Below are 27001 nucleotides of genomic sequence, written 5' to 3'. Positions count from 1 at the left end.
GGTCAACTGTGCTCAGCCACAAGCTTTCGGTGACATTGCTCATTATCACGCGGATCTTCTTTATGCAGTTTCGGACATTATTCTTTTATATTTTTATAAGCGCGGTTACTTACCGTCTAAGGAGAACATTGCAAATTCGCTAAAAAGCAGAACAAATAATAAAGAAAGCAAAACTATTTGTACCAGCATGCAGCGAAAGTTTGCTGAAATGTGTAAGGTCAAAAGACTACTACTTAGATTAAAAACGGGCGACGATTGTAACCAAAAGCTACTTGGAAAAATCTTGTCCCATGATAACATATTCAGCATATTTTTCTGTCAAATATAGGTAAATAGTGAAGAACTAGCTGAGCTAGCGCTATAGGTAATGAACTAATCTGTTAGCATGTTTAGTTATTCATGTAGAATAATGATTATATAAACTAACAGTTGTCTTTTTCCTCTTATCAGCACTCTGAACAGAGCTAATGCTAATCTGTTGGCATATTTTACTATGACTGATGGCTGTCTTATCATTTTGTCTGTTTATTGGTTGTTTTTTTTTTTAAGTTAATTTAAGTATTTAAAGTAAGAATTGGCATTTTATTACCTTTTACTCATACAATGATGTTGTACTTTTCAAAGCAAAAGTCTATTAGGGTCCACGTGACTTAAAAGATGACATCAGTGCACACCTTGTAATTGCGCAGGGATTGGCTGAATGTTGTATGCTTACCAGCATTACTTATAATTGGGTCTTTAAAGCGACAAGAGCAGCAATTATTTCAATATGCCCCTCTGGGTGACAGGTTAGGTAAGAAACTACTGTTTGTGTGTGTGTGTGTGTGTGTGTGTGTGTGTGTGTTCTTGATTTATTAAGTGTGATGAAAAAACTTACAAAAAAAGAAAAAAAATCATCTTGTAGACTACAAAACGGTTACCGTGATTAGAAAGCTCCCTGGCAGTGCTGTCCTGACCATTTGTAGGTGTTCATTGGAAATGTCACCACTGACTTCAAACTTGTACTGAGAGCAACATACAATTCAGTCAAATTGATCCAACCTTTATGTTGAAGATCATCACCGGTGACAATAATGCAGTCTATGGCTAGAACCCAGAAACTAAGCAGTCGACCACAATGGACAAGCAACGAGTCCCCAAGAGGAAAGATGACTTGTTCGATCAGGAGCAAAACCAAGAGCAGGCTTCTTTTTTTTTTTTTTTTCCTTCGACATTCCATGTTCACAAATTCATCCATCAGGATCAGACTGTCAGTGCCAAGTTCTACTTTAATACCCCGAGGCTTATGGGGTAGAACATTCCTTAATTACGACTTTAACTGTAGTGCATTAAAAGATCTGGGCAAATGCCATTCATATTACAGTGGCATCCTTTTTACCCAACCCATATGGTGAGAGATAAGAGCCAAGTGTATTTTAGGAGAAATTGTGTGACAGTACAGCTTTAACAAAAACATTGTAAAGTAATTCACTCTCATATGTTAAATGTGGTTTTACATTTCAAATCATTTACAAACCCACAAACTTATGCTGAACAATTTGAAGTCAAATTTAAAGTATGTTCAGGTTAAGTTCATTTGATCTGATATTTTAATCATGGCTGTTTTATTAGAGAAATGTTGTTTCATCGGAAGAGTATTAGAAGCGATAGCTATGATGGTCCGAACTGCGAAAACAAGAGCAGACTTGTAATAAGCTGGATTTATCCTTTAATATTACCATGAACAAAAAAAACATTTAAACACTGAGAAAGATAAGCAATAATATTTATATAGATATATACAATAATACTGTACATGAGCACAAAGGAAGGAACACCGAGAATTTTCTCAGTTCAGCAGTAGAGTGTAAATATGAGATGAATCAATAGACGTAATGCTGCATTATAAACATCGAATCAGTTCAGGCCTACAGAGAAGCTTAAGAGCTGGACTGAATCTGGACTGTGCTCATATTATACTGTCGTTCTCAGCCATTCTCTTTATCTCACATGCACACACAGACACACGCAGTCAGGCAAATACATTCACGGGGTAAAACCCATTCGCTCTGGTTTCAACACAGGCACACCTGGACTGGCTGAGATTTAACCACCTGTAGTGGCTTGTATGGCTTCTTTAGCGTCACTCTCGGTGCTTTGCATATTGTGTCTGCAGCACACACACACACTGTTGCCTCTGAGTGAGTGTGTCCATTGTAAAGGGAACGGACGTGGCACATCCACAGTTCGTAACAGGGGTGCGTGTGTAAGTGTCTTTTTAATCCTCCTTTCTTTGTGCTTCCATGTTTTTTCAGTCCATCTTAGGCTAAAGTGCTGTAGAGGAGGAGGAGCAGTTCTCTGTGTGTGTTGTAGTGCATGTGGAGGGGTTCAGGGCTCATTCAGTCACTCAATGTGGAGAGCTCTTGGAAATAGTGCTGAATTCCTCGTTTTTTTTTTTAACTGCAGCCGCAACAGTTAGGGGAATTTTTTTTTTTTTTTTTTGCTTAAATCCTACATAAGAATGTAAGAATGAGACTTTGCTCATACACAAGACAGACATGTCTTTATAAATTTACATCAGGATGTGCTTTTAGTTTGTCCTGCACCAGCTTTGTGCTCTCACTGGACAGCTGCAGAGAAATGGAGGAGTTCAATTGTCTCAGTTCAGTCCCCCAAAAATCTGCTGCTACACCTGTGCGATTTAAAAATCCAGCTCTGGCGGACAGGACAACAAAGATCCTCGGTTTTCGTGTAGTCAGAAACAGTCTCATCCATCAGGCCATCCGTCCCTCCTGTGTTTTTCACGGCCCGTCTACCAGTTGCAGTCTTTCTTGAGCAGTGTGAGGACTTTGCGGCCCAGACTGGGTTTCCAAGGCTTGACAAAGCTCTTCATGTTGACCAACAGACGGCGCTGCTTACGATCCGAGTGACCCGCCACCAGGTACTCCACGCCTGAAAATGACAACAAAGATATCCTGAGCTTCGTCTCTAAAAAGTTGAGAACTTTCAAACTTACAATCAAATTATTGTAAAAAGATTTCAGAATTATTGTGCAGTATTTTAAGGGAATCATCCTGTATTACTGGCATAGGCACTGTCCAATTTATCAGACTGGTTCTGTATAAACTCAACACTATTTTACCCATGTGGAAAAAAATATTACTGTAAATTCATCAAAAAGTCATCGACTTTTAATATGTTTTCCTTTTGCCTTTCTTTAAAGCTGAAATTGGTAACCTTGGAAGAGGTGTAATTGAAAATTCTTATACAACTTGCAAGGTCAAGTAACCATGGCAACGGTAGAGGTGGCATTACTTGAAATCTAGAGACTACTGACTCTTGCTTAAAAGTGTCGCCAACTCAGCAATTTTGTTGCTAGAATTAACTATTGTGAATTTCCCCGCTGTGGGACTAATAAAGGTTTATCTGTCAGACCCCGTCAGCGACTTTTTTTTTTTTTTTCAAACCCATGCCAAGTAACAAATGGTGACTTTCAGGACAAACATGTCCTCTCCAACTGGAGGAACATCTCTTTCTAATTCCACTCTGTTGAGTTAGCATCAGAAAACAGCAGCACCTGCGCCTGTAAGCTGGTTGTACATGTGCTGTGTTGTCCATACTTTTAAAATGCATGTAAATATGCTTGTCCCACTGAAATCATACAAAATCCAGCTTCTAAAAAACCAGACAAACACACAAAGAAAATGTGGTTATGGATCGAATCCCCCTTGATCTTAATTCCCTATAAAGCTGCTAAAATCCTGATTTTTAGAATCATAGCACCATCTGACAAAATCACAGCGGAGAAACCAGACGAACTTGGCAGGGTTTTTTTATTATTATTTTTGGGGGCGTAGGGAGGGTTTTTAGCAATTGCAACGAAGAAATTATTTTCATTCAAGTCACTAAGTTCCGCTTTGACATAGTGACTGGGCTAAAGTTAGTTTGAGTCTACTTTATCGTAGATCTTGACCTGATTAAATATACCAAATTTCTCCTTACGTATGTTATTATTATCTTTGATTTCAGTGCTATTACAACATCCGCCATTAAAACCCTACTGTGTGTGTGTGTGTGTGTGTGTGTGTGTGTGTGTGTGTGTGTGTGTGTGTCTCACCTGGGTTGAGGATAGGACAGGTGCAGCCCCTTGCTGTCCAGGACTCGGGGTAAAGGGTGACTTGACCATGCTCTATCTTCAGTTTGGTGTTCTGACTGAGCACCTTTTGAACTTTGACCTCCACCTCAGCATGGGAGCCTTTGTCGTGGGCTGACAGCACTTTAACTTTCAGCACTAAAGGCCAGGAAGAGAGAGACAAGACGCTTATACACAAATACAGTCTCAAGTGTTTTCAATCATACAAGAAGGCTCTCACATCTCCAAGCACTGATAATCAGACCATATCAGTTCTACTACTGTTTTTCCAAGAGGGCTTGACCGTTTTCTGAACTAAAAAAAGTTAAAAAGACTTACAGAAGAAGGCTGATGTGGATCTCTGATGTGTAACTAAGCAGCTGTGAGTTTGGTAGCTGGACAAACTTCAAACAAGGCTTTATCTGATCATGGAACGTTTATAATTTCAGCTTAAATTCAGATGAGGTTCACTTTCACCAGAGGGGTTGAAGCTGAACTGATTACTGCTCTGAATGCTCCAGTATTTCATTAACGTGTCAACCTGATGAATCCTAATGGCTCTTGTGATCATTTTATCTTTTCCTCTAGTGCCTTCACGAAATCCTTATATGTAGTTTTGAGTGAAATGTCTCCGATTGAAGTGATTTGTGATGAAATTTTGCAGCTTTTTAATTCATGTCGTGGTTCACGGCTGACTACCCGCAAAATTGATCTCATCGCACTTTGTGTTTAGTGTTTATTAGCAAATGTTAATGTGATAAAATACCAAAATGTTATCTTTATACATCGGGTTCTGTCACATTGGTTTATAAATTTAAAGCAAGCTGTTCTTTCATCTGGCGTAAACATTTTTTTTTAAAATTGAGGAAATTTTGGGAGTTTTGCAGTTTATACCAAAATCTTCTAATGTGCAACTTTAAAGTAAACAGTTAAATCATTTGTCTTATGTAGACATTTAAGTTTGCGTTCTAAAGATATCAAAACCTCCCATTGATCTCAGATCCTCAGGCGCCAACAAAGCTTAAAAAAAAATACTGCTACTTCTGGACAAGCTGCTTTCCAAATCCACATTTTTTAGGCCGAGGTCTAACTCTCCTAGTCTCCCTAAGATGCCGTTAGGATTTTTTATTGGGGTCATTTTAGATCAGATCCTTAAATTTTGACCTAAAGAGACCTCTGAGAGTCTGGTGTGTAGTATCCACAATCATCCCTTATTATCCATCGGATGAGAAACAAAGAAAAGCTCTTCTAAGATGGTCCTCATAATGAGGTTGTGTGTGTGTGTGTGTGTGTGTGTGTGTGTGTGTGTGTGTGTGTGTGCGTGTGTGTGTGTGTGTGTGGAGGAGCTCTTACCATATGCATAATTCATGGTGCAGAAGAGTTTACTGTTGGTTAGGGCTTGCTCTTTGCACTCACACTTCTCTGCAGGGGACACAAGAACAAATTTGTAACATAATCAAATAACCTGTGTGTGTGTGTGTGTGTGTGTGTGTGTGTGTGTGTGTGTGTGTGTGTGTGTGCGTGTGGCTTCCTAAGAATGCAAGCACAGTGTGTGTGTCCAGTGAGGAATGTGCATATGGAAGCTGCTGTTACAGGGTGGTGGTGGTGGTGGGGGGCAAAAAGCAGGAACACATGCCCAAACTGAGGCCTTTTCAAGACTTTCAGTACTTAACCATTAATGCTCAGTCACTGGACTGTGGAGGAGGATGAATAACGCACACACATACAGATTCACTCAGTGTTGCTGCGTCTCACCTGAGTAGTGCAGAGCAGAGAAGAGTTCATCTGTTCTGAAGATCCGGACAGGCTCGCTGGAGTTTCCCTCCAGGTTGTACAGGTCCAGGTCCGAGCTGTAACACATCATCACGCACGTTAAGTTGAATCCAAATCTGCACAATTCATTTGCACCTGAGCAGACCGCCTCACGAATTACTGCTTCGGGACACCATTGAATTTGGGGTCGACATTCACGGTCCACAGAGTCCAAATAGGATGATTCACGTGACTTTGATAACATTCTGACTTCTCCTTTAACACCTTTTTTGGGACTATGATCTTGATTCTGTCACTATATGACACAAGGCAATCACAAGTTTCAGAATATTAGCCTAAAACGACCTGCTTTCAATTGAATTTTGGGTATTAAAGGACAGAATCTATTTTCACTCACCCAAACATGCAGTCTCCGGTGAACGGATCACAGTCTCCGGCACAGTCGCACGGGCGACAGCCGTACTCATGAAAGCCCCAGTATCCCACCATGCACCTGTCGCAGTTAGCTCCACCCACTCCTGGTTTGCAGATGCAGTTTCCATTGGAGGGGTCGCACAGTGAACCGTCAGCCAAGTGGAAGGGCATGGAGCCCAAGGGGTGACACCCGCACGCTGGGAAAGCAAAAGTTTAAAGTAATTTAGATACGAAGCCGTTGATATTGCATTATGACAGCAGCATTTGGATAGCTAGAACTTTTGACAAAGAAAAGTCAATGGATTCAAATTCAGGCAAGCTGCAAAAGTATTTCTGGAGTTTAATCTGACAGTTAAGGGTAAAGAATGTGATAGAAGTGTTTGTGGTCTGCATCAAATAATGATAAATAATAAATAATGCATCAAATAAAGCTGGTAATGTTTTGGTGTTATTTGGTGGGATGCATCCTCTGATCAACTTGACTATATGTACAAAATTAAAAAAAAAATGTTTTTTATGTAAATGAAAATACATAAAGTAGTAACAGCTAAATCCCACTTGTAATTAGCAGAGAGTGTAAAGGTCATTCAGGCTGTTGGTTGCATGAATAATTTACAATCAGCACTAAAATGGTTTCCGTTTATCAGTCCCTCTATAGTCCCGCATTCGTGTAGACAAAGGCCTTTGTCTTTTTCTTTCTTTTTATCAAACGCACGTTTTCAGTTCTATCTTTATGACTCAAACTTAACCATCATAACTTAAAACCTACACTGGATGCTAACCAAAACCAGCCCTTTGATCTTCTGTCCCAAAGTAAGAACCGGACCGACGTATCCTCCAGGTCTAAAACTCAAGCCAGTCCTCACAAATGCAGTCATAGAAGTGGACAGAGAACAAAGCTCCACTTTTTCCCTCCCTCGTGTCCCTCCTAATTGTATGCCGATAGGGTGTGCTTTAAACGACCTCCAAAAACAATATTCTCGCTCCAACGGTGTAACATCCACCCATGTTTCTACTGGCAGTTTAAGAGAACTTCTGTCTGCTGGGACTCGAAGCCTCCCATAAATCTGTCCATATCTCGAGGGCAAAAGAGGGAAGAAAGAACATTTCTCTGGAGCCACTTCTCCTCTGTTTAATGACGCTTGTAGTCCGACTGGCAGTCCACCCAGAAGCCTTCTCAACCCTTTCTTTTCTTTTTTGTTTTGTTTAAATCATTAATGCTGCATTGTTTAGGTCACAGCTCTAAATTTGGAGTTTTTTTTCTCAAACTAAACTTTATGGCTTTTAAAATCGTATAAGTGTTGGCTGTAAACAAACTGGGTTGTTTGCTTTTGATTAGCCGTGGTTTACGAGGTGACTGCACATCAAGAGTTCTGATGCTTTGCTCTTAGTGAGGTGGATGAGGGAAATGATTCACTTAAATGGTGGGCACTTTAAGGACTTGCTTGGATGAACTGTAAAACAAGAAATAAAGGCAACAAACATCTTTGGCATTATTTAGCGTTGGGTATGGGCATTTGAAGCTGCATATTGAATATATTTCAGCACTGGACTTCAGTGCAACAGGCAAGCCTGAATACATCAGTGTGTCATTTCATCTTTGTCAGATTTTCAGTCTCAACAATGAAATAAGATGATTCAGTATCCATCTACAGGAGTTGTTGCACAGCAGCTATTGCAAGATGTTAGACTGTTTCCTTTCTTTACTAAACAGAGTCATGGTTTAAAAGTTTATCTTTCAGTTCATGTTTGGCTTTCATCTTACTACAAAAGCTATGCATGCATTCAAGATTTTCCCACACTTAACCAGCGCCAATCCTCCTGAGCATCAAATCAAGCAGGTAATCAGATGAATTGACAACAAGGGCGATAGCGAGAAACCTTATCATAAGACCGAGATGTACTGTATTCAGAAAATCATAAAGATATTACATCTATATACTTTGCCGCGCACACAAGGCCATAACTGCACTTTTGTTTCATGAGCTGCCTCCACATATTAATAATTGACAGATTGCAGCACACATAAGTTCCATGTGAAGCCAGAACATGTGTGCCTGTCGATGAGTTCGGTCAGCTTGTGACAATTTACGAGTATTTGAAAGGGCTAATTTCAACACTCGGCGTTCAGCTACAAGAGCTCAAACAATGAAAACTTTATGAGACATGACAAAACACCTGCCCGGCGCAGCCAGGGCAGACAATCTCCCCAGACTCACACTGATAAACACACACTGTAACCCTGCCTTCTGCTAAACTGTTAAGGTGTGCACAAGGTTGCGTGAAGCTTGACAAGAGTGTCTAATCTCCAGGGCCCCTCAGAGGCTGGTATGGAAAAAATGTTCCTCGCAACAGAGGGAAATTCCTCTTTTGTCAGCGAGCGGCTACACTGGGATTTCACAACCTGAACCTTCGTCTCAGGGGTTCTCCGAGCATGCGGTCGCTCTTTTTTCCCCCATCAATCAGCCGTCAGTGGGAATTGTTAGCCACTACGGTTAGCTAACAGGTGAGCTCTCAGGTGTAACAAATATGCACAACACCCAACCTGATCGATGGAATTCAAACCTACATCACAGCTGCTGTGCATCAGTTTCTGTGACCTTATCAGAGATGCAGAGAAAGTGGGAAATACCAAAGGGAAATGAATGAGGCTGCACAAGTTGAAACGCAATTCATCACACACTCATTGTTCTCAAAGCTGAACGGCAAGGCAAAGAAGGCAGCCGGTCTTTGTTAGAACAGTGATGCACGTGCTATACGACTGAGGTGAGGAAAGAATTGCAGGGAAACACAAGTCTGCTGTTACTCTTGCAGCAATGTTTGTCTCTATCATGAATGTTTGTTGAGTTGATGCAGCCAATTGCCAATTTGTGCCTGTTGGGGATTCATATTTTTTTTAGCAGCTTTGGCCTGCTGGTGGAGCTGCTAGAGACTGGGAAAGAGCATAACAAATCTTACAGCCTTGTATCCTCACAACTTGTCCTAGATTCAGATATTTCCTAGATTCCTAGATTAAGACTTTAAGCATTATTATCTTTACATTTAAAAACACCTAATAACTTGCATTCAACTCATATAACATTAGCCTCACTTCATCCATCTCTTCTCTGCTGACCTCTTCTCTGTTAGACAGAATAGTGGAGATGAATTAAATCACCGAAGATGACACTAAAAAGCAGTAGAGACTCTCAAGTGAAATTCCTGGTAGCACGTACATATCTGTCTTAATGGCGGTTAACCCATGCAGAGTGAACAACACCCTCGTGCAGTTGAAATTTAGCAATTTCTAATAGTTGAAACAAATAACTTGACATCTTTCAAATGTATCCAGAAATGCCTGCCTTCCCCCACTCTCTCTGCCCCCTTTTCCTGTCTACCCACTGTCAATTAAAGGCCACTCAGGACGGGAGGTTGGACCGAAGAGAAGTTTCAGTGCAATCTGTTGGTTTCCTTAGCGAGGAAATCGTTTTTGATTTGGCTCAGTATGCATGAATTGGACTAATTTAGAATTTAATTGATTGGATTATGATTACGATGAATTGAACTCCAATTGGCTTGAATTGGACTCTATTATAGAAGTGCCTTGAGATGACATTTGTTGTAATTTGGCGCTATACAATAAAACTGAATTGAATTGAAGAAAAAAAATGTAAAAACTGCTGCAACCGAGATGCTCATTTTCTTTCTGTATAAATTCATTTTGTACAAGTCTCCAACGTATCATATCAGTTAAAATGTTGATCCTAATGTGGGGCAGAATGAGAAAATTCTACGTGACAGGCAGTAGTTTTTTGGAGGTTTTTTGGAGCCGTTTGAATGATCTCAGCACCGTCTTAAGGCTGAAACAAACTTTAGTTGGTGCGACACTAATGAAGTTGTCGTTAAGATAAAGATTCATCAAATTTTATCCCACACATTTTTCTCTGAGCCATGAGGTTGACATCTGTGGTTCCGTGTGAAACATCTCTATATGAAATATTTGGTGGAGTGCCATGAAATCTGATTCAGGGTAATTCAAATTAAGTTTGTATTTCACTTGTAATAAATCTTGTATAAAAACTAAATAATGTGATGTTACAATTCTGAGGGATGAAATTGGGCTGATATACCACCCGTTTTTTAATGGTCTGTTACTGCTTGACGATAGTTTTGAATGAATTGAAATGTACATACATTAACATGAACAAACGCGCACACAATCATGTCCGATACAGCTGCAGGACTGAGCTCTTTTGGTCAAATCTGACGGATAATCAAAGGGAGACTGTAGCCACTGCTCTGTTTATGGATGACTATCTCCTGTTTACTTAAGACTCGAATTCATCAGTGGAGGGCAGCACGCCACACAAACCACCCATTGACACACACAAACACACACGCATAAACAGAGGACCCCTCACACATTTACAATTCTTGACAATGATTACCACAAAGCAGTCTGAGCTCTGAGTCATATCTGAAAAATGGCAAAACAAGCCGAGATGGACAAGCGGGAGTCTTGTGTCGAACCTTGAGTCAAGACGAAGGAATGCCGCCATCTGATGATAAACTACGATGTAAACCTTGGATAGTGCAAGGGCCGCCTTCTGCCACACACACACACAATCATAGCCAGGTACCCATCAGGATTCAGCTCTATGCGGCACGTCCCAGCTTGTGATTTCTGTCCTCAGCATTCCTTTAGAGAATAAGAGCGTTGTGCCAGTGTGATGTGTATGAAGTTAAATGTTATGATTCACATCAGCAACACTTTGTCACTGCAAGTTTGAGTAATCAGGCTTTCTGACATTTCACAGTGTGTTTCAAAGGTCAAAGTTTAGCGTCTCGGGGCATCATTTTGGCAAAATGTGTACAGTAATCACACAAAATCTGTTATATGGTGGGGAAATTTTAAAAGTCATTACATATAATAGCTCAATATTGGACAACATAAAGATTTCTGGTTTTTAGATACAGCTACATAATTGCTCTTTAAACTGTTGCTTTAAAAGCTATAAATAAGTGGAATTTCTGAACACCAAAACGTCCATAAAGCACAAAAATTACATTTAGAGGGGATATTCTGTTTATTCTGAAGTGGGTTTACCTTGACATCACTTTTGGATCAGACATTTGTTTACTTTGTTCCTACATTTTCTCAACCAAAGAAAGTCCATGTTGCTGTGCATCATTGCAAAGCGGATGAAAACGTTAGATTTGAGTCGTTGTAGAATGTGAAAATGTTCTGTTTTGGTGCCTCCTCCCTGCCATGCTGACCAGTTTACTGCAGGTAGGCTACAGTGACTACATAAAAAGTACTTCATACAACCCGACTTAAAGACGACCTAAATATTTCCTTAAAGACAGGGACACAGAGTTAAGCTGTCAAGTGCTTTATCAAACACCTGAAAAGTGAGAAAATGCCAGATAATTTGGTCTGAACTCTGGAGTTCACCATTGTATGGGATCGTCCTCTTTATTTTTCGAATACGGGTAACTTAGTCAGAGAATATACCTGCTTTTAATAACTTAAATGCGTGTTGGCTACCTCATGCACCCTGTGTTTGTAAAGAGGGTCAGCTGTGCGTGTATGCCGAGATCCGCGGGGAAAGGAGGTGACCAATAAAAGCAGAGTTAGGGCAATGTGAGCATAAATCCAACGGACTTGATTTATTGGTCTCCGATACCGTCGCTTTTTTCCGCCATCATCTTGACACAAACTAAATATTAACATTTATTTCCTCCAATTTCAATATTTATAGCCTGCAAATCCAGAGGCTCTGTACGATCTGAGTTTGTGATTCTGCCTAGTGGAAACCTTTTGGTTACAGGCGTAGTATACAGGCCCTTGGTGCACTGCAGAGCGCTAAATTCGAATGCACATGTTAAAGCACAAAAGGTACAATTTTTCAATTGTGTCAATTTTTATAACCTCCACTCAGTGACACATGTAGAAACTTTTCACCTTTACACAGGAAAGTAAGAACTCTTATCCCTTCTCAGTTGTAAAAAAAGTCAAAATACATTGTTAAAATTGATTAAATAAATAAATCATCTATAGAGCAGACACATTTGTCGATCTTGTCATGGTCTCAGTGAATATCACAGCCAAGCAGACAGTGATGTGTAGTCAACCAGGTTGTCAAATCAGAACTGTGTCGTTCACAGAACTGAGCGGCATGTTCAGTAAGATGTGTGTGTGTGTGTGTGTCTTACGTTTGCAGGAGTCTGGAGCAGTTTGTGGTTGCTGGGGGTCTCTGTAAAAGCCAGCCTTGCATTTCTGACACTGACGGCCTTCGGTGTTGTGCATACAGTCGCACACGCCGCCGCTTCGCTGTCCAGACTCACGCCAGGCCGTCCAATCAAAACGGCAGCTCTGAGCGTGTCCGTTGCATTTACACTCTGGTGTGTGATGGAGGAAAACCACAAATCAGCGTCAAGGGTATTGGTGTTTTGATTGGTTATATATGTACTGGTGAGGCGTTTTAAATTAGAATTTGCACGTTTCTTTTGGAATTGATGCTTCACTGAACGTCAAAGAGTTGTTCAGACTAAAAACTTTTATTATTTCTAATCAACTATTGAGCGACTTAACCATCATTTCTAAACTATAAAAATTTTGTCAAAAAAACAGCTAATTATGTCCTGTTTTGGATGCAAATCAAAGGTCTTGTGATTCGACCAAAGATTTGATTGCGCCACTCTGAAACTGCATGCATTTTGGTTTTTATTTGGCCTTAAACTGCAGTGCCAGGAGGGCACCTACTGCAGGCTGCACGCATGAGTTTAAGTTTTCTGAACTTGTTGAAGTAATAAAAAAAAAAAAGAAAAGTGTGAGCGCGTTTGTCCAACTCACTCCGACATTCGTGCGGAGCCCCCGTCAGTCCGTCAGCGGGCTGCCAGGGTCGGTCGTTGTAGAGAGGAGCGCAGTGCTCGCAGTGTTCACCTGCAGTATTGTGTCTGCACACACACTTTCCATGGACCTGAAAAAGGAAGCTCATTAGCAACATGCCAAATGATAGTTGGAGACACCAACAGAAGGATATGAGGAACTAAAAAGTTAGTGAGATGGTGAGGAAAGTTTCCTTTCTCCTCTCCCGTATGTCCTCTGATTTTCTTATTTCCTCCTCCTCCTCCATCTCTTTCTCTGTGTCTCTCTCCTGAAATTAGTGAATGGAGGTTGATTGTTTGGCTTCATTGCTGGCAAAAAGAACGGGCCTCTGCTCTGAAAAGCCTGTGTGTGTGTTTATGAGCATGAGTGTATGAGAAGAGTACAAGTATGCAGCTCTGAGAGCACAATAACAATCTCCTTGTCATTCCTTTGAGCTGGAATGCCATGCATGCTGGATAATGATTGAAGGGAGGGGGGGGCAAAGCATCTGAGGAAGCTCTTTATTTGTTTGCGTTGCGCCGTGCAACTGTAATGTAGGACACACAATAATACAGTGATTACAGAGGTAGATGCGGACTAATCAACATGCACACAAGCATAGAAAATAACTCAGAAAGGACAAAAACAGGCACCCATTCTTACAATTGTTTCCCACGGTGTGTGATGTGTCACCAACCTCTGAATGGCTCCGATTCACACACTGTTCTGAGAACAAACTTAAACACATCCACATGCTATAGGAACAGTACTATAAACAACACGCCCTCTACGTGAACTGAGCCCAGATGAACACACAAATGCACACATGACTGATTTTACACACATTCAGTCACACTAACAGGGGGAGCAAGTGCACAGATAAGAGACAACTAAGGGTCAGGAAACCTAATGACATATTTCACAAATTGAAGAGGAAGAAGGGATTAATGAAAAGAGGAGACAACAGAAAGGAGGGTAGGGGAGACCAGGAGGAGGCCAGCAGCATGTGGATCAGTTCCAGACAGATGGTATTTCAACCAATTTTACATGTTTACCATACCGTGATAAGGGACAATTAGCACATGTACTCACTAAAAGCTGCACACACCCATTCGTTTAAACTGTGGACAAGCAGAGCTGAACTCATAGTGCTAATAGTTGACCATGTCTCAGTTGTGTTAGAATCTTCAAATTGATATGCTTTTATTCTTAAAAGAGAGGTCTATTGCAAGGGTCAGATAACATTGCCAAAAGCTATAGCATGACTGACAGGTATGATTAAACTGTGACAATGAGCATGCTTGTTTTACATGTTACTAATGGGGGCACAACAAGCATGAAAGAGGTGGAGATAAAAGCATTTAATCCTGCAGCTGTTAACATTTTATGACCCTTAACCAAGGATTTGGCAGCTAACTCCACTGTCAAAACAACTCAATATAGGAACTTTACAAATGGCTGTAAACGGAATGTACAACCGGATTTGACTTCAATATGCAGATGGCATGGGCTATTTTTATACCTTCAGTGATAAAAGTTTTAGCCATTTTTTTGCAACACAGTTGGATAGTTGCCCAGTCCTACAAAAGGCTCACAATGCATAGGCTCCGGAGTGCAGCTCATGCCTCAGGTTGTTCCACATATTTATGAGACTGCACCCCAAGTGGTAGCAAAATGCTATAACATGTAGACATGCGTTTGCGAGGCAGCATCGGAGAGTGTACTAAAAATTTTGTTAATTCCTTTAGCCTGCTGGATTTACATTATTAAAGGCATACTATGCAGAATATTCATAATATTCATAATTGACCCACGGGGACAAATAAATGAATTGAATTGAATTGAATAAAAGAAATATGACATATAGACCAATACCAAATTCATCTCTCTCAATAATTTCTTATGGCCCACTAGAAGAGACGCAACACTTTTTTGGTCATTTGTGTGCTAGCTGAGCAATAACGACACGTTCTTATTCCCAACATCACATACGGTTGCTCGGTCAATGGCCATTCGCTTCAGTTTTCAGTGCACAGGGTACCCCCTTTCTCATCACTTTCTGATGGACGGGGAAATGTTCTAAAGCTGCTTATTCCAACTTATCCTTCTCAAACAGTGAGTGAAAAACCAGCTGTGCAAATCGTAAACAGTGATAGGAAAACATCTTTCTACTGTGCTTGCTTATCAACGACTAACACTGGTCGTGTAAGGAGGTCCGAGGGGAGGAGGGGGATAGATGCACCACTCCTAAACAGACAACTAGGAGACGGATGTTTTTCAAGTCCTTCTTTTTTAAGTCTTTGTTTTGTCTTTGCTCTACTACTGTACTTTTTATTTTTTAAAACGCTTAATGCTTAACGCTAAGGTTGGGCATTGAAAGTACTCTGTTGACATTTTCTCCATTGCCATGGTTTCACGTCTCAAAACTTTACCAGTTTGGGACATCCCTTTATGTTCTAAAAGGGATGCTTTGGGGGGTACCCTTTGCATTGAAAACCGATGCAGTGGGCCCCTGTCTAAATGTCAGTATGTGACAGGCTTGGAAGGGATAATGGATCTCTGCATCAGTTCCACATTAAATGGGCAGCGTTTAAAATACCACTTCCTCATACTGAGTTGCTTATTTCTGACAAATAAATGAATAGATTAATAAATAAACACCACAAAAAGTTTTATTTCCTTTTTGGGAGTTTTGGTAAGGTTGCTCCCATAGGGAATTTGGACAAAACAAAAAAAGCAGATGTTTATCTCAATATCGACATTAAGAATTACGCAAGTTTGTGTTCTGAAATCCCCCTTGGAAGTGGGATGTTGGAACCCATACAACTTAATAGTTGTACTATTACCAAGGTACATGAAATGCAGCATTACTCAGCAGTAAAAGGGAGGAGGGGAACAAGTTTGAAATTCAGTGCTCACCAACACTAACTGCCAACATTTATCATAATTTGTCTCTAATGAAGAAAAGCTCCTATGCGTGCACAAAGTTATCCCTCCATAGATGAGGATTAATATGAGTTGGGTATCATACTAGTGAATGTGCAAAAAAGAAAACAGGGGTAACTATGCTGAGTGATAATATTCTTGTATAAGCTGGTTAGTAGAGTTACTCTATAAGCAGAAATGACTGAAGGAAATGAAATGAGGAGATGTTATGAAAATGGGGGAGGCAAGATTTGGATACAGAAACACAGCCGGTCACATCCTGATTGGACTAATTGCTCATAATGCTACAGTAGCAGGCTCTGGATGTTATTAAGTGTGTGTTGGCTTTGTGGCAAACTAACAGACAGTGTAATCACTCTGAACCGCAAAACCCCTGTGGAGGGACAACAAACAAACTGGCCCTTTCGTCTTACAGTCTCTGAACAGTCTCTGAACAGTAATGACTATCAGTGCCACTTTCTCTGCTGATTACTGCACACGCACGCACACACGCTTAGAGCAGACTAAATACTGCATGCCTAAGACAGAGCACACACTTTTTTAACGTGGTAGACCAAACACGGGCATGTGCGAGGAGAAAAGAATTTATAAAGCAGTACAGTATGTTTAACATATTTGAAAGACAGACCTGGGAGCCCTTACATAAGAATCCCAAAAATGCATAGCCACACACACACACACACACACACACACACACCCTTCCTTTCCCTGAGTGACTGGTAATCTTTCCCTTCATCTCCTGCCTTGTGCTGCTCTGCTTGTTTGTGCTTTGCTAAAACAGCAGCTCTGCATCGATTCAGAGATACAAAGCAAACTTTTCATAGGTGAAGAAGTTACTTATATAACATGTGTACGTGTTTACCACAACAGTCCAATGACCTGACGTAATGTTGTGAAGACCGTTAATATGGATTCATTGTTCAAATTTAAGTCTGTTGGACTAACATTTGTGGGAAAATAAAATTTCATTGTGTGATATTTCACGATGTTTAAAAAAATATTATCCTTATTATGACTATTCTTATATAGCAGAGGAGGTTTTTAGAGTCTTGTGGTTCAAAGATTGTTTCAGAGGATTTTCTATCCTCAAAGGAAGGAAATCCTTGTGAAAAACAGTAGAGCTACTTAGGATTTCTCGGCATGAAAATAGTCAGAATTTAAGGCGTAAAGAACTGTCTCCAATAAGTCAGACATCAGCTGCTAAGTTCAAAAGACAGAGATCAACGAAGAAAACACATGAATAGTTTTTTTTTTTATCATTTGATATGCCAAAAATGTTTTCTGTTTCATTTTAGTGGAAGTTTTTTATTTTTTCAGCACCTGTCTTAAGAGTAATATCTGAGTCTGATAAAGTATGTTTTTCTTTTCGCAATTTGATTTGTAAATGATTGATTACTTGAAGAGACGATGAGTGGAAGCAGAAACACACGCTAAGCATTAGCAATCAATTAGATAATAATCTTAACCAGGAGTAGAATTTTCCTTAAAATTCTTTATATTAAAAAAGAAAAGGTTGACATTCACGAAAGGGGCAGTCTCACATTTTATTGACTAATCTTGAAGATTGTCTGTTTGGAACTGAAGTGGATTGCCTCTTTGTGAAGCTCAAAAGGCCAGCATACAGTCTCAGATGGGTTGATTTTGTTTGTATAGTGTTATCAAATCAAAAGAAAATCATGGCTTAGGTGACCAAAGTCCAAGTGAACCAAACTGTTCTATTGAATTAATTTGATATATTAGTAAAGTCTACAGTCATGCTTTGAACTGTGAGACTGCATTTCAGTTCTCTATGCTTTAAGCTCAATGCTAACATTAGCTACGGTATCAACGTCTAGTGTTATCAAATCAAAAGAAAATCGTGGCTTAGCGGATCAAAGTCCAAATGAACCAAACTGTTCTCTTGAATTAATTTGATATATTAGTAAAGTCTATGGTTATGCTTTGAAATGTGAGACTGTATTACAGTTCTCTGTGCTTTAAGCTCAATACTAACATTAGCTACGATATCAATGCTAACCTTGACATTTGACATACTAACTTTGTTAATCAATGCCAAACTTTAAGTACAGTCAAAGTTTGAGAAGAATATGGCCACAAGTTAGTCACGCTAGCTCTGAGAGGCAGCGTATTAGGATCACTGTAGGTGGGGAAACATTTTTAGGAAAGTGGGGGTTATAATTTGACTTCTTTTAAAACTCTCAACAAAGCCCATCTTCCCGCCGACTGTAGTACCCCCCTAAAGTATAAATTATTCTAAATGATGGACATAATCAACACGATGTCAGTCCTGTGTTTCACATTTGCTTGTTTGCTGGTCATTTTGGATCTAAAAATGACTATATTTGTGGCATGAGGCAACACAACAATTTAATTCTGAGAAAGTTCCCACATCACATTATATGGAAGGAGTGGAACTTTAATGTAATCATTTCATGATAGGATTTGACATTCTTTGGATGAGACTATTTTGGAGCTACAGATTTAAAGACGGGGCCGAGTGGCCATCAGTGGTTTCGCACAGCTTTTCTGCATTTGCTTAATAAGTGACAGTAAGTGACAACATCCATCTTTTATATAAGGGCAAAGGATTTTATCGAATACTGTGAACGCTTTGCATGCCAATATAATACATTTAATAAAAAGGTCAGTATTGTTCCAGTATATAAGAGCCCAAACAAACAGAACAAGCCACCATAGTGGATGGCATTTGTTTATAATAAATTATTAGATTAACAGATTTTTGGCCTCTATTTCTGGCACATTTTGGTCTATGTTTATAGCAGTTTAGGAACAAACACTGATACCATAGCAAAGTTTGTCCATCAAACAGCACTGATAAGTTTGTTTTTCAGCTGCACAATCTATATAAATATATAAAAGAATGTTTGTGTAGTTAGGTGTCAACCCCCCCAAATGAGATTAGAAATTTATATGTTTTGTCCACAAGCTTTAAAAAAATAAGAGTTCAGTACAGTATCTATGTTGATCTAATGATATTGTTATTTTTGAAAATGTCTTCGCTTATGCGTTGTAAAGGAAACCTTCACTTTCCTGTGGAGCTTCACTGATTACAGCAAAACAGGCGTTCAGCTTCACAGCATTCTTGTTTGTAGAGATGGCTGTGATAGAAGCTCCACTCTGAAACACTATGGTTGTTGTTCTCCTGCAAAAACATTGTCTTTTCACACCTTTATCAACCCATTTATGTATCAACACCCCCATTAGAATGCAAGTTGATATCACCATCTCTTGAATTTGTTGTGAGCAGATGTTTATCTGACCAAAGTAAGCAGAAAAGAAAGAAAGGTGACCCCTCCTGTAATCTGTTATAAACCCCACTGCCAATACGAAGTCAGCAAGCGATTTGGTCTGGAGGTATCAAGTCTTAAAATCTCGATTTCACAAGAGCAAGTGAAAAAGCTGCCCACAGGGCGGGATCACTGGATGACTATTATGAAAACAAGTGAGACTGGAAGAAGATGTCAGTCTGTCAAAACAAGGCAGGAAAGGGAAAGTGGTGCAATCAGCATTGCGCCTGAAAACAATTCTGTTTGCACTGGAGTTGTAATTACTGGTTAGAAACTCCACTAAATAGTTTTTCTGACTAAAATTTCTTTGATATGGACAGAAAGGACTACTACAGCTTGGATTATACTTTTGTAAAAGTTAGATTCATGCAGCCCTTAGGGTTTCATGCCCACTGTGATTGGTCTGCTTTGTATTCTGTGTTTGCACAGTGCATATTGCTTTGCTAAAAGGTGATTTGTTAACAACAAATGTGTGACAGTAGGCAGGGGACGTTAAATATGTGCACTCCTGTGTTTTGAATGGAACAACAGTGGCTACACTTTTTAGCATGGCCAGGGGCCAAAATTAACAATACCTTACTAATTTTTGAGACTGTGAACTTACAGAAAATTCAAAGTTATTAACTATTAGCATAAATTAGTTCATTTTAATGTGTGAGGACTGAACTTTGAGCTAGCTCTTGTAAAGCATGACCTTTCACAAAAGTGGCATTAGGCAGATATAAGTTAACTGTTTTATGTTAAAAAACTACTGTTTTTCGGGATTAAGAGTAAACACAAGCTCAAGCTTCGAGAATTTGTCAACCTTCCACAGCCTAAAAGCTTGACAAAGGCATAAATGTTGGGAATAAACGATACGCTGACTGCTCTCATCTTACCACATGGTTGGTCCGGTCTCTGATGGGTTGGTATCCAGGTGCAGGAATGCATTGCTCGGCGTGGCCGTTACAGAAGCAGCTGCCTTTCACTATCAGATCGTAGATGGCAAAATGTCGACTAGGAACGGCTGCGTTGGCGGAGGCGAGGTATTTGGTCTGGCAGGGGCACATCTGACGCTTCAGCAACCGGATTCGGATGTTGGTCACTCTCAGCTGCTGCTGGCCCTCCGCTCCAAATGGATCCAGAGACTGCCACTTCGGGAGGGTCCTGTAGATCACCTAACGGTCAGAGAAACATGCTTTGTTAATTGCAATAGCTTAGTACTTCTGTCTTACAACTGCTGTGTTCCAAAGACAGTCTCAAATACACACATGGCCAGTGTTTTGCACTGACCAAATCTAAGGAGCCGGCCCGGTTAACTTGCAGGTAGGAACTTGTCAGAGCTATGCAATTTGTTTGATAAAGTCACCTCAAGGAATCAAGAGTGTTTGAATGTGGTAGAGGGTGAGCAGCTGCTCTTTCTGCTCTGGTAACACTTTTTTGCTCACTCCTGAGTTGAACAAATACATAATGACTGTATTTCATGACAAGGCAAATTTTGATGAAGATTTAATTTTCTTTGCGTTTTTGATTAGAAAAACCTGACAGTTCAGGAGCTCCTCTTTGGGTTTCATGCCATATTTATATTGTTTTATTTAGTATTTAGAAAAATCACCAATATCATTGACTTACAACTTATTGAACTAACTTTAAAGATAAGACTCATTTCACAGAATTAATTTATAAAAACACTTTAAAAAATAAGCTTTTGTGATAAACCATTTGCAGACTTTTAGTGGTTTCTTATTAGTTGGAAACTAAGAAGAACTTAAACTAATAGTATAAATGTATACATGCATTAGGTGTTTTATTTACTTTTTCTATATTTAAGTATCTCAAAAGGCGGAAAACAATAGTAGAATTTTGGTACTAAAGAACAGGAGACTCTTGCAGCTCCACTTCATCATTTAGAGGGATTAGATGGGTGACACAATCAGGCTCATTGATGCGGCTCATGTCACTACATCTGCCATGTTAATGGGAGTTTTGTTTTGGGATCATTTGTGCGCTAGCCTATGACCTTACACCCTGACATCATTGGATGTGTCCTCACGTGATAATAAGGGTGCTGGGCGTCTTTACATGAGAGCACCCCCCACCCCTTCCCTCTCCCTCTTTTTTCCCTGTCTGGTCCCTGGACATCCTTCAAATCGAAGATCCCTTTATGGGCTGCCATCACTATGGTTACTGCTGCCACTAGCAACCAGCACCACTGCTGTTGTTGGGCTGAAAAAGTTGGTGTCTGCCCCAACTCATTCCATGACAAATAATGTGTATTTGCAGTACACTACTTTACAACAGTATATGTTTTGTCACTGATGTCATTGTATCAGTTTTGTGTATTTATGCTTGTTTTTTTTTTCTAACACCGGTTAAAGAAAAGTACCAATGCTGTTCCCTGATTGGCTGGGATGACTGGCTGGGAGTGTAATGGGAGGAGCACTATTAATTTCCTTGCTGTTGGAAAAGGTTACAGGGTCACGGCATTGTGGTTAGCAATTAAGAGAATACGACAAATAGCATGAGGGGCGCCGGTCCACAGGAGAGCGAGGAGAGCAGGGCCAGACAAAGACTGGAACGAAGATGCAGCCCCACATAACTCAGGACCGGACAAAAGGCCTGGGACAGCACAGCGATACCTCAGCAACATCAGCGCACCCATGTACCCACACTGGCATGCACGCAAACATACACTGCCCAATCACATCAGTGTAGTGCATTCCTTTAACAAACATAAATTCCAAAAGAGGCCTTCCTGGAGCTTCTTTTCACAGAATCATGCCTTTGAATGTAGAAATCAAATATTCATGTCCACAGATATGCTGATGACATCTGTGTTTATCTAGGCCTGCGTGTGACTGCATATCAAGTCGAGTTCGGGTCTTTAGGAGGTTGTAGGAAGGTAAGCTAGACCTCACCATCCTACTCTTTCAAGGGTATCTCAAGCCAGTTAAGAGAGATAATCCCTCCAGTGAGACTTTGGTCAGCCCTAAGCCTCCACTCAGCCTTCGTTTACTTGACTTTCATTGGAGTTTTTCCAACAAATTGGATCCTGTGCTGGTTTGGAGCCAGAGCCTAACTTAGAACCAGTTCTTTCTGGCTGCGGTCCTGTTTTCTGGTTCTGAGCAAATATCCTCTAACTTTAGAGGCTGGGGCTGGAATGATGGAGCCCTACCAGACCAACTAAAAATGTTTAAAAATCCAGAGCCTTCATAGCATTAGTGGAAGAACATGAGCTCAGTGTTCCTCTAATTTCCAGCTGTTTAATGTTTTCATGTCACCAATGCCGTTTATGAGCATTTATATATAAATATAATTTGCAGTTCTGTTCAGAAATACTTTTCAGTGTTTGGAAATGCCAGTCAGCATTGCAAGGAGCATTCACAAACATAGACTGTTGTTTTAAAACAGCACTCAGACTAAACTGATGGAAATAAGACATTGGTTTTCAGGACAAAAGTTGTGATCTGGGAAGATGAACCATCTCCCTGCAGTGTTGCACAGGAAGTGACATAATGACATGGCTCTGTAGTGATATAGATATCCTTGGAGACAGAGATAACATATTAGTGCCTGCAAATATGCAGATGACACCCAAACTTATCTTACTTTGTGTGCTAAGTAAATCTATGTTCAGGATTATTCTATGGGTCTTCAAGGGGTTTTAGGAAGCAAGGACTAAACAACGCAAACTATTTCAGCTTAATCACTGTTTGGCCGTTGAACATTTTAATGTGTGTGAAAGTACTTTAAAAGTCAGATGATCAACGTTCAGCTGCTCAGTTGTGTTGGTGGGGTTGTTGAGCTGTGTTTGCTGAAAGAGGATCTTGCTTACTGTAAACAGTGGTGAGCAGTGTCCTCTACCAGTACAAAATATGACTTTTGAATACCTGGGATACATTAAACCTCGGTAAAAAAAAAAGAAAGAAAGTAGATCAAGTTTATTTGTGCCTACATTTGAACTATAATGCAATGTTTTCATGACTTAGTTTGATATTTTCATTCTTGCATGTTCTCCACAACATTATATGTTCATAAAATTGGTTGCATGTTATTCTAACAGTGTAAGCTACATGTAGTAGAAGTCCAGGGATTTGGTGGCAAAGGGCTAGAAAGAGAAGACATGAATGAATTACAGTGTACATGCAGCTCTGTGGAGAACATCACCCAGTAATATCATTATGAGAGTTGAAAAGATCAGAGAGCAAATGGATCTGCCCCGTTGAAAGCACATACTGTAAGTGAAAAAGTTTCACACCTGCCATTAAAATATGCACCAGATTTCAGGCTCTATGAAGTCCGAGGTGGTGAGTTCACTGTGGGCCACTGAATATCTTTCTTCCTGTTTCAGGCTGAAAAATAAAGTAAGCCCAGCTTTAACAGGCCTAATTCCATCAAAGGACTGTGGACTGTAATCTGGTAAACAGGCACAATGGGCATTGATGCAAGGAGAAAGACGGAGAGGGAAACAGAGAAGGGGGATGGGTGTCTAGCCAACGGTACCAACATCCATCAGAGCAACGGCACTTCCTTCCCAGCAGACAGACGGAAAGCTGACTGTATGTGTTTATCTGAAAGGGCACGGATGAGTGTGTGTTTTAGGAACTACAGAAAAGTGGAAGGACAAGTGTGTGTGTCTGCACTAGATTGGTCTGCCTCTTTCCCTTCCCTAAGGAGGTCAGTCTCTAACAAACGCTCACATTCTTCCAACCCAGCTGACCTCATAAATAAGACAAGGAGCCTTGAATACTTTCTCTCCAACACACACACACACACACACACACACACACACACACACCCCACATCACAGGTGAACACGAAAAGCTTTCAGCGCATGAGATGACAGGCTTTCATGTTTGCCAGAGAAAAAGAAGAAGCAGAACGCTGAGAATACCTGCTACCTGTAATCGTTCCCAGCTACGACCCCCCTCCCGTTCTCAAACCTTCACTCCCACTTATCTGATCACAGAAGCTCTTGACACTCTCAGGCAACCCAGTATGCTTTGATACACCTTAAAAGCACATATATCAAACACACTGTGTCGGCGAGCAGTCAAAATTTTTTTAATCTGCTTATTGCAGAAGCAAGTTAAGGTTAATCCTTTTCTGGGTTGATGACTTAAAACCAGTTTGTGGTTTCCACGTCCCCTCGTGTGTGAAGTCTGCGTGTCGTAACTTTCTTCACCTGCACCACGAAAGCTACACCTTGATGAAAGCTGGCTTTATGGGCTCTGCGTCCGAGTCCACAAACAAACTGGGACCCGGCAGATGCAAAACCATGAAGCTTTAATTAAGCAGAAGAGAAGCTCTCGTTTTACAAAACCATCATAAGGCTGCAACGAAAGATAAGTCATTGCTTATTAATGTTTTGGTCAGTTGTTTAGTCTTTAATGCACTGAAAAGAAGCCCATTACATACACCTAAAATCAAAGGTGATATCCTCAAATGGGTTCTTTTTATTGGCATGACGGTGCAATTAAAAATTTATTTTGTCTGAAATGCAACAAATCTTCACATCAGACACATAGAAATGGGTGCTGTAGCTTTATGAATAAAATAAACAATGTCATTTATGTCCAGTAATACCGCAATAGTGTAATAATAACTAAGTATTGATGCTGATCGACAGCAAACCCCGTTGGCTGATGAGGTCCACAATGTGCCACTGAAGTTAACCTTGTGGCCAAAGTGTTTTTCTCAGACTATTTCCAAGTTAAATACTCGAAAAACAACATTCCAGATGCTCTAAAATTTGGGGAAATATAAACACATCCATCCACCACTGACATCTGATATTGTCAAATTTACTGACAAGTGAGCATCCTTCCTCAGCATGTTTATGTCACATGCCTTCTTGAGTGTTGAGATCATGATGAGGTCAGTTATCCACATCTTGCCAGTGCTGACTTGGTCACAAACCCTTATAAGGAAGAAGGAGGGAATGAGTAAGGAGTTGCTTATCCATGAGCATTCATTCAAGAGGTTTGAGCACTGTCCTGAACAGTGATTTCCACAGTCCTTGCACTGCTTTACGTACCTCCCTCTAACGGAAACTCACTTTTTCACTGCACTCAGCGGCGAATGGTTAGGGTTAGGAGTTAAAATGGCATAGTTTGGGTTAGAATTAGTGTACATGGTTAGGTCTACATTGCTACAGTATAGATGATGAGAAAGTTACAAACATCTCCATGCTTATCTCAAACACATTTTACTGTACACGTTGCCATCCCACTTCTTCCAATGATGACAAACCTTCTACACATTTTCTTGGGAGAGTGGGCAGATTATGCAGTTCTCAAACAATGGGTCGTTGAGATAAGCAGTAAAAGGCATTAATTATCCTGCCTGTACACAAACAATCTCAAACCTCAAAAGAGGAAAAGCAAACTGTGAACGGAAATGTGGAAATGGGAAGCAGCTAAGGACGACTAATACTGCAACTATGTGGAGGAGCTCTAGTAATAGCACCGTGTGCATTCACAAGACTTATGTTGTGACTGTATAGCTCCACCAATGCTGAAGAAAATATACCTGGATGCAGATCCAGATCTTAATCAACTTGTAAAGCCAATTTGACCCCAGCTCTGGTTCATGCAAGTCTGCTCAGAACTTTTTGAGCTAATAAACAAAAGAAACAAATTACAAAACCTCTTTTGTGGCTGGAATAAATCGATTAATCTTTTCAGCTCTACTGCGCAGTATAAAGCTTTGTCCTGGGCACAAGCTGTTAAACTGTCATTATAGGTGAGGTATAATCACAGAGGCAGAGAAAGCGTGAACGGCTGAGTGGCGGGACTGAACATCTTGTCTGTCAAAGTGTGGTCGGACTTCTGTTAACCTCAGGGTCATCCGCTGAGGGGTGAGAAACCGAAGGTTACGCTTCCTGCGCAGGTGGTTCATGCTTAGAATGTGAAGTCATAGAGGAGAAGAAGAAAAACAAAATGCTATTTTTATGCCTCCGTCCACAAAAAGAGGTGGTAGCTTATTTACTCACAAACAAGCAGAGAAATGCAAAATAAGTCCAACATGATTGTCAGAGCAGTAGCAGTACTAGTACTTTGTAGTGGTGGTAGTAGGGTGTGAACACACATTACATATGGGAGCACTGCAGGGCTCCCAGAGCAGCACCACGACCGACGTGTTCCTCCACACACATCTGTAGCGCAGCTCTCGACACACACCGATTCAATTAAACATCAATGGACCTCAGGGAGCCCTCTCCTGCTACAGTCAAAATACGCCTATTAAACACTCAATCACGCACTCGCACAACTTTCCCCACCTGGCTCTGCTTTCAATTCATTCAGTGTGCTAACTATGCTGCTCGCATGTTGCGTGACTTACTGTAGAACGCCCTGACTTAGTTCCAGTAAGGGGGTTAATGATGGGGAGGCGCCATTGTAAGATCAGTTGTTTTGTGGCACGAATTACCTGTCAAACACTCCATGTAAAATATGACAGCATTAGCACTTCATCTACAGAGGGAGAAAAAGATGCACAGGGAACAGGAAGCGCTGTCACGCCTCCAGCGTTTCAATGCAGGTGTGGATCTGCCCTCCTTTCCACCTGCGTTGACCTGCTCGCTGAGCGAGGTGGAAATTCAACACCTGATACATATCT

General features: G+C 40.5%; 1 protein-coding gene across 1 annotated transcript in view; it reads right to left on the bottom strand.

Annotated features, from left to right (window-relative positions):
- Nucleotides 1–1691: 1691 nt before the first annotated feature.
- ntn4 (netrin 4) overlaps nucleotides 1692–27001 on the bottom strand; it is a 30628-nt gene continuing 5318 nt past the window's right edge. The window contains exons 3-10 of the mRNA XM_075471822.1: nucleotides 20281–20559; nucleotides 13134–13260; nucleotides 12494–12679; nucleotides 6282–6495; nucleotides 5867–5961; nucleotides 5465–5533; nucleotides 4097–4270; nucleotides 1692–2931 (exon numbers count right to left, since the gene is read on the bottom strand). Coding sequence (XP_075327937.1) covers nucleotides 2792–2931; nucleotides 4097–4270; nucleotides 5465–5533; nucleotides 5867–5961; nucleotides 6282–6495; nucleotides 12494–12679; nucleotides 13134–13260; nucleotides 20281–20559 — 1284 coding nt within the window. The 3' untranslated portion in view covers nucleotides 1692–2791. The remainder of the gene's footprint in view (nucleotides 2932–4096; nucleotides 4271–5464; nucleotides 5534–5866; nucleotides 5962–6281; nucleotides 6496–12493; nucleotides 12680–13133; nucleotides 13261–20280; nucleotides 20560–27001) is intronic.

The sequence above is a fragment of the Odontesthes bonariensis genome, chromosome 8 (assembly GCF_027942865.1).
Source record: "Odontesthes bonariensis isolate fOdoBon6 chromosome 8, fOdoBon6.hap1, whole genome shotgun sequence".
Lineage (NCBI taxonomy): Eukaryota > Metazoa > Chordata > Actinopteri > Atheriniformes > Atherinopsidae > Odontesthes > Odontesthes bonariensis.
The sequence above is the reverse complement of the archived record's forward strand: the minus strand, read 5'-3'. Positions and strand labels throughout refer to the sequence as shown.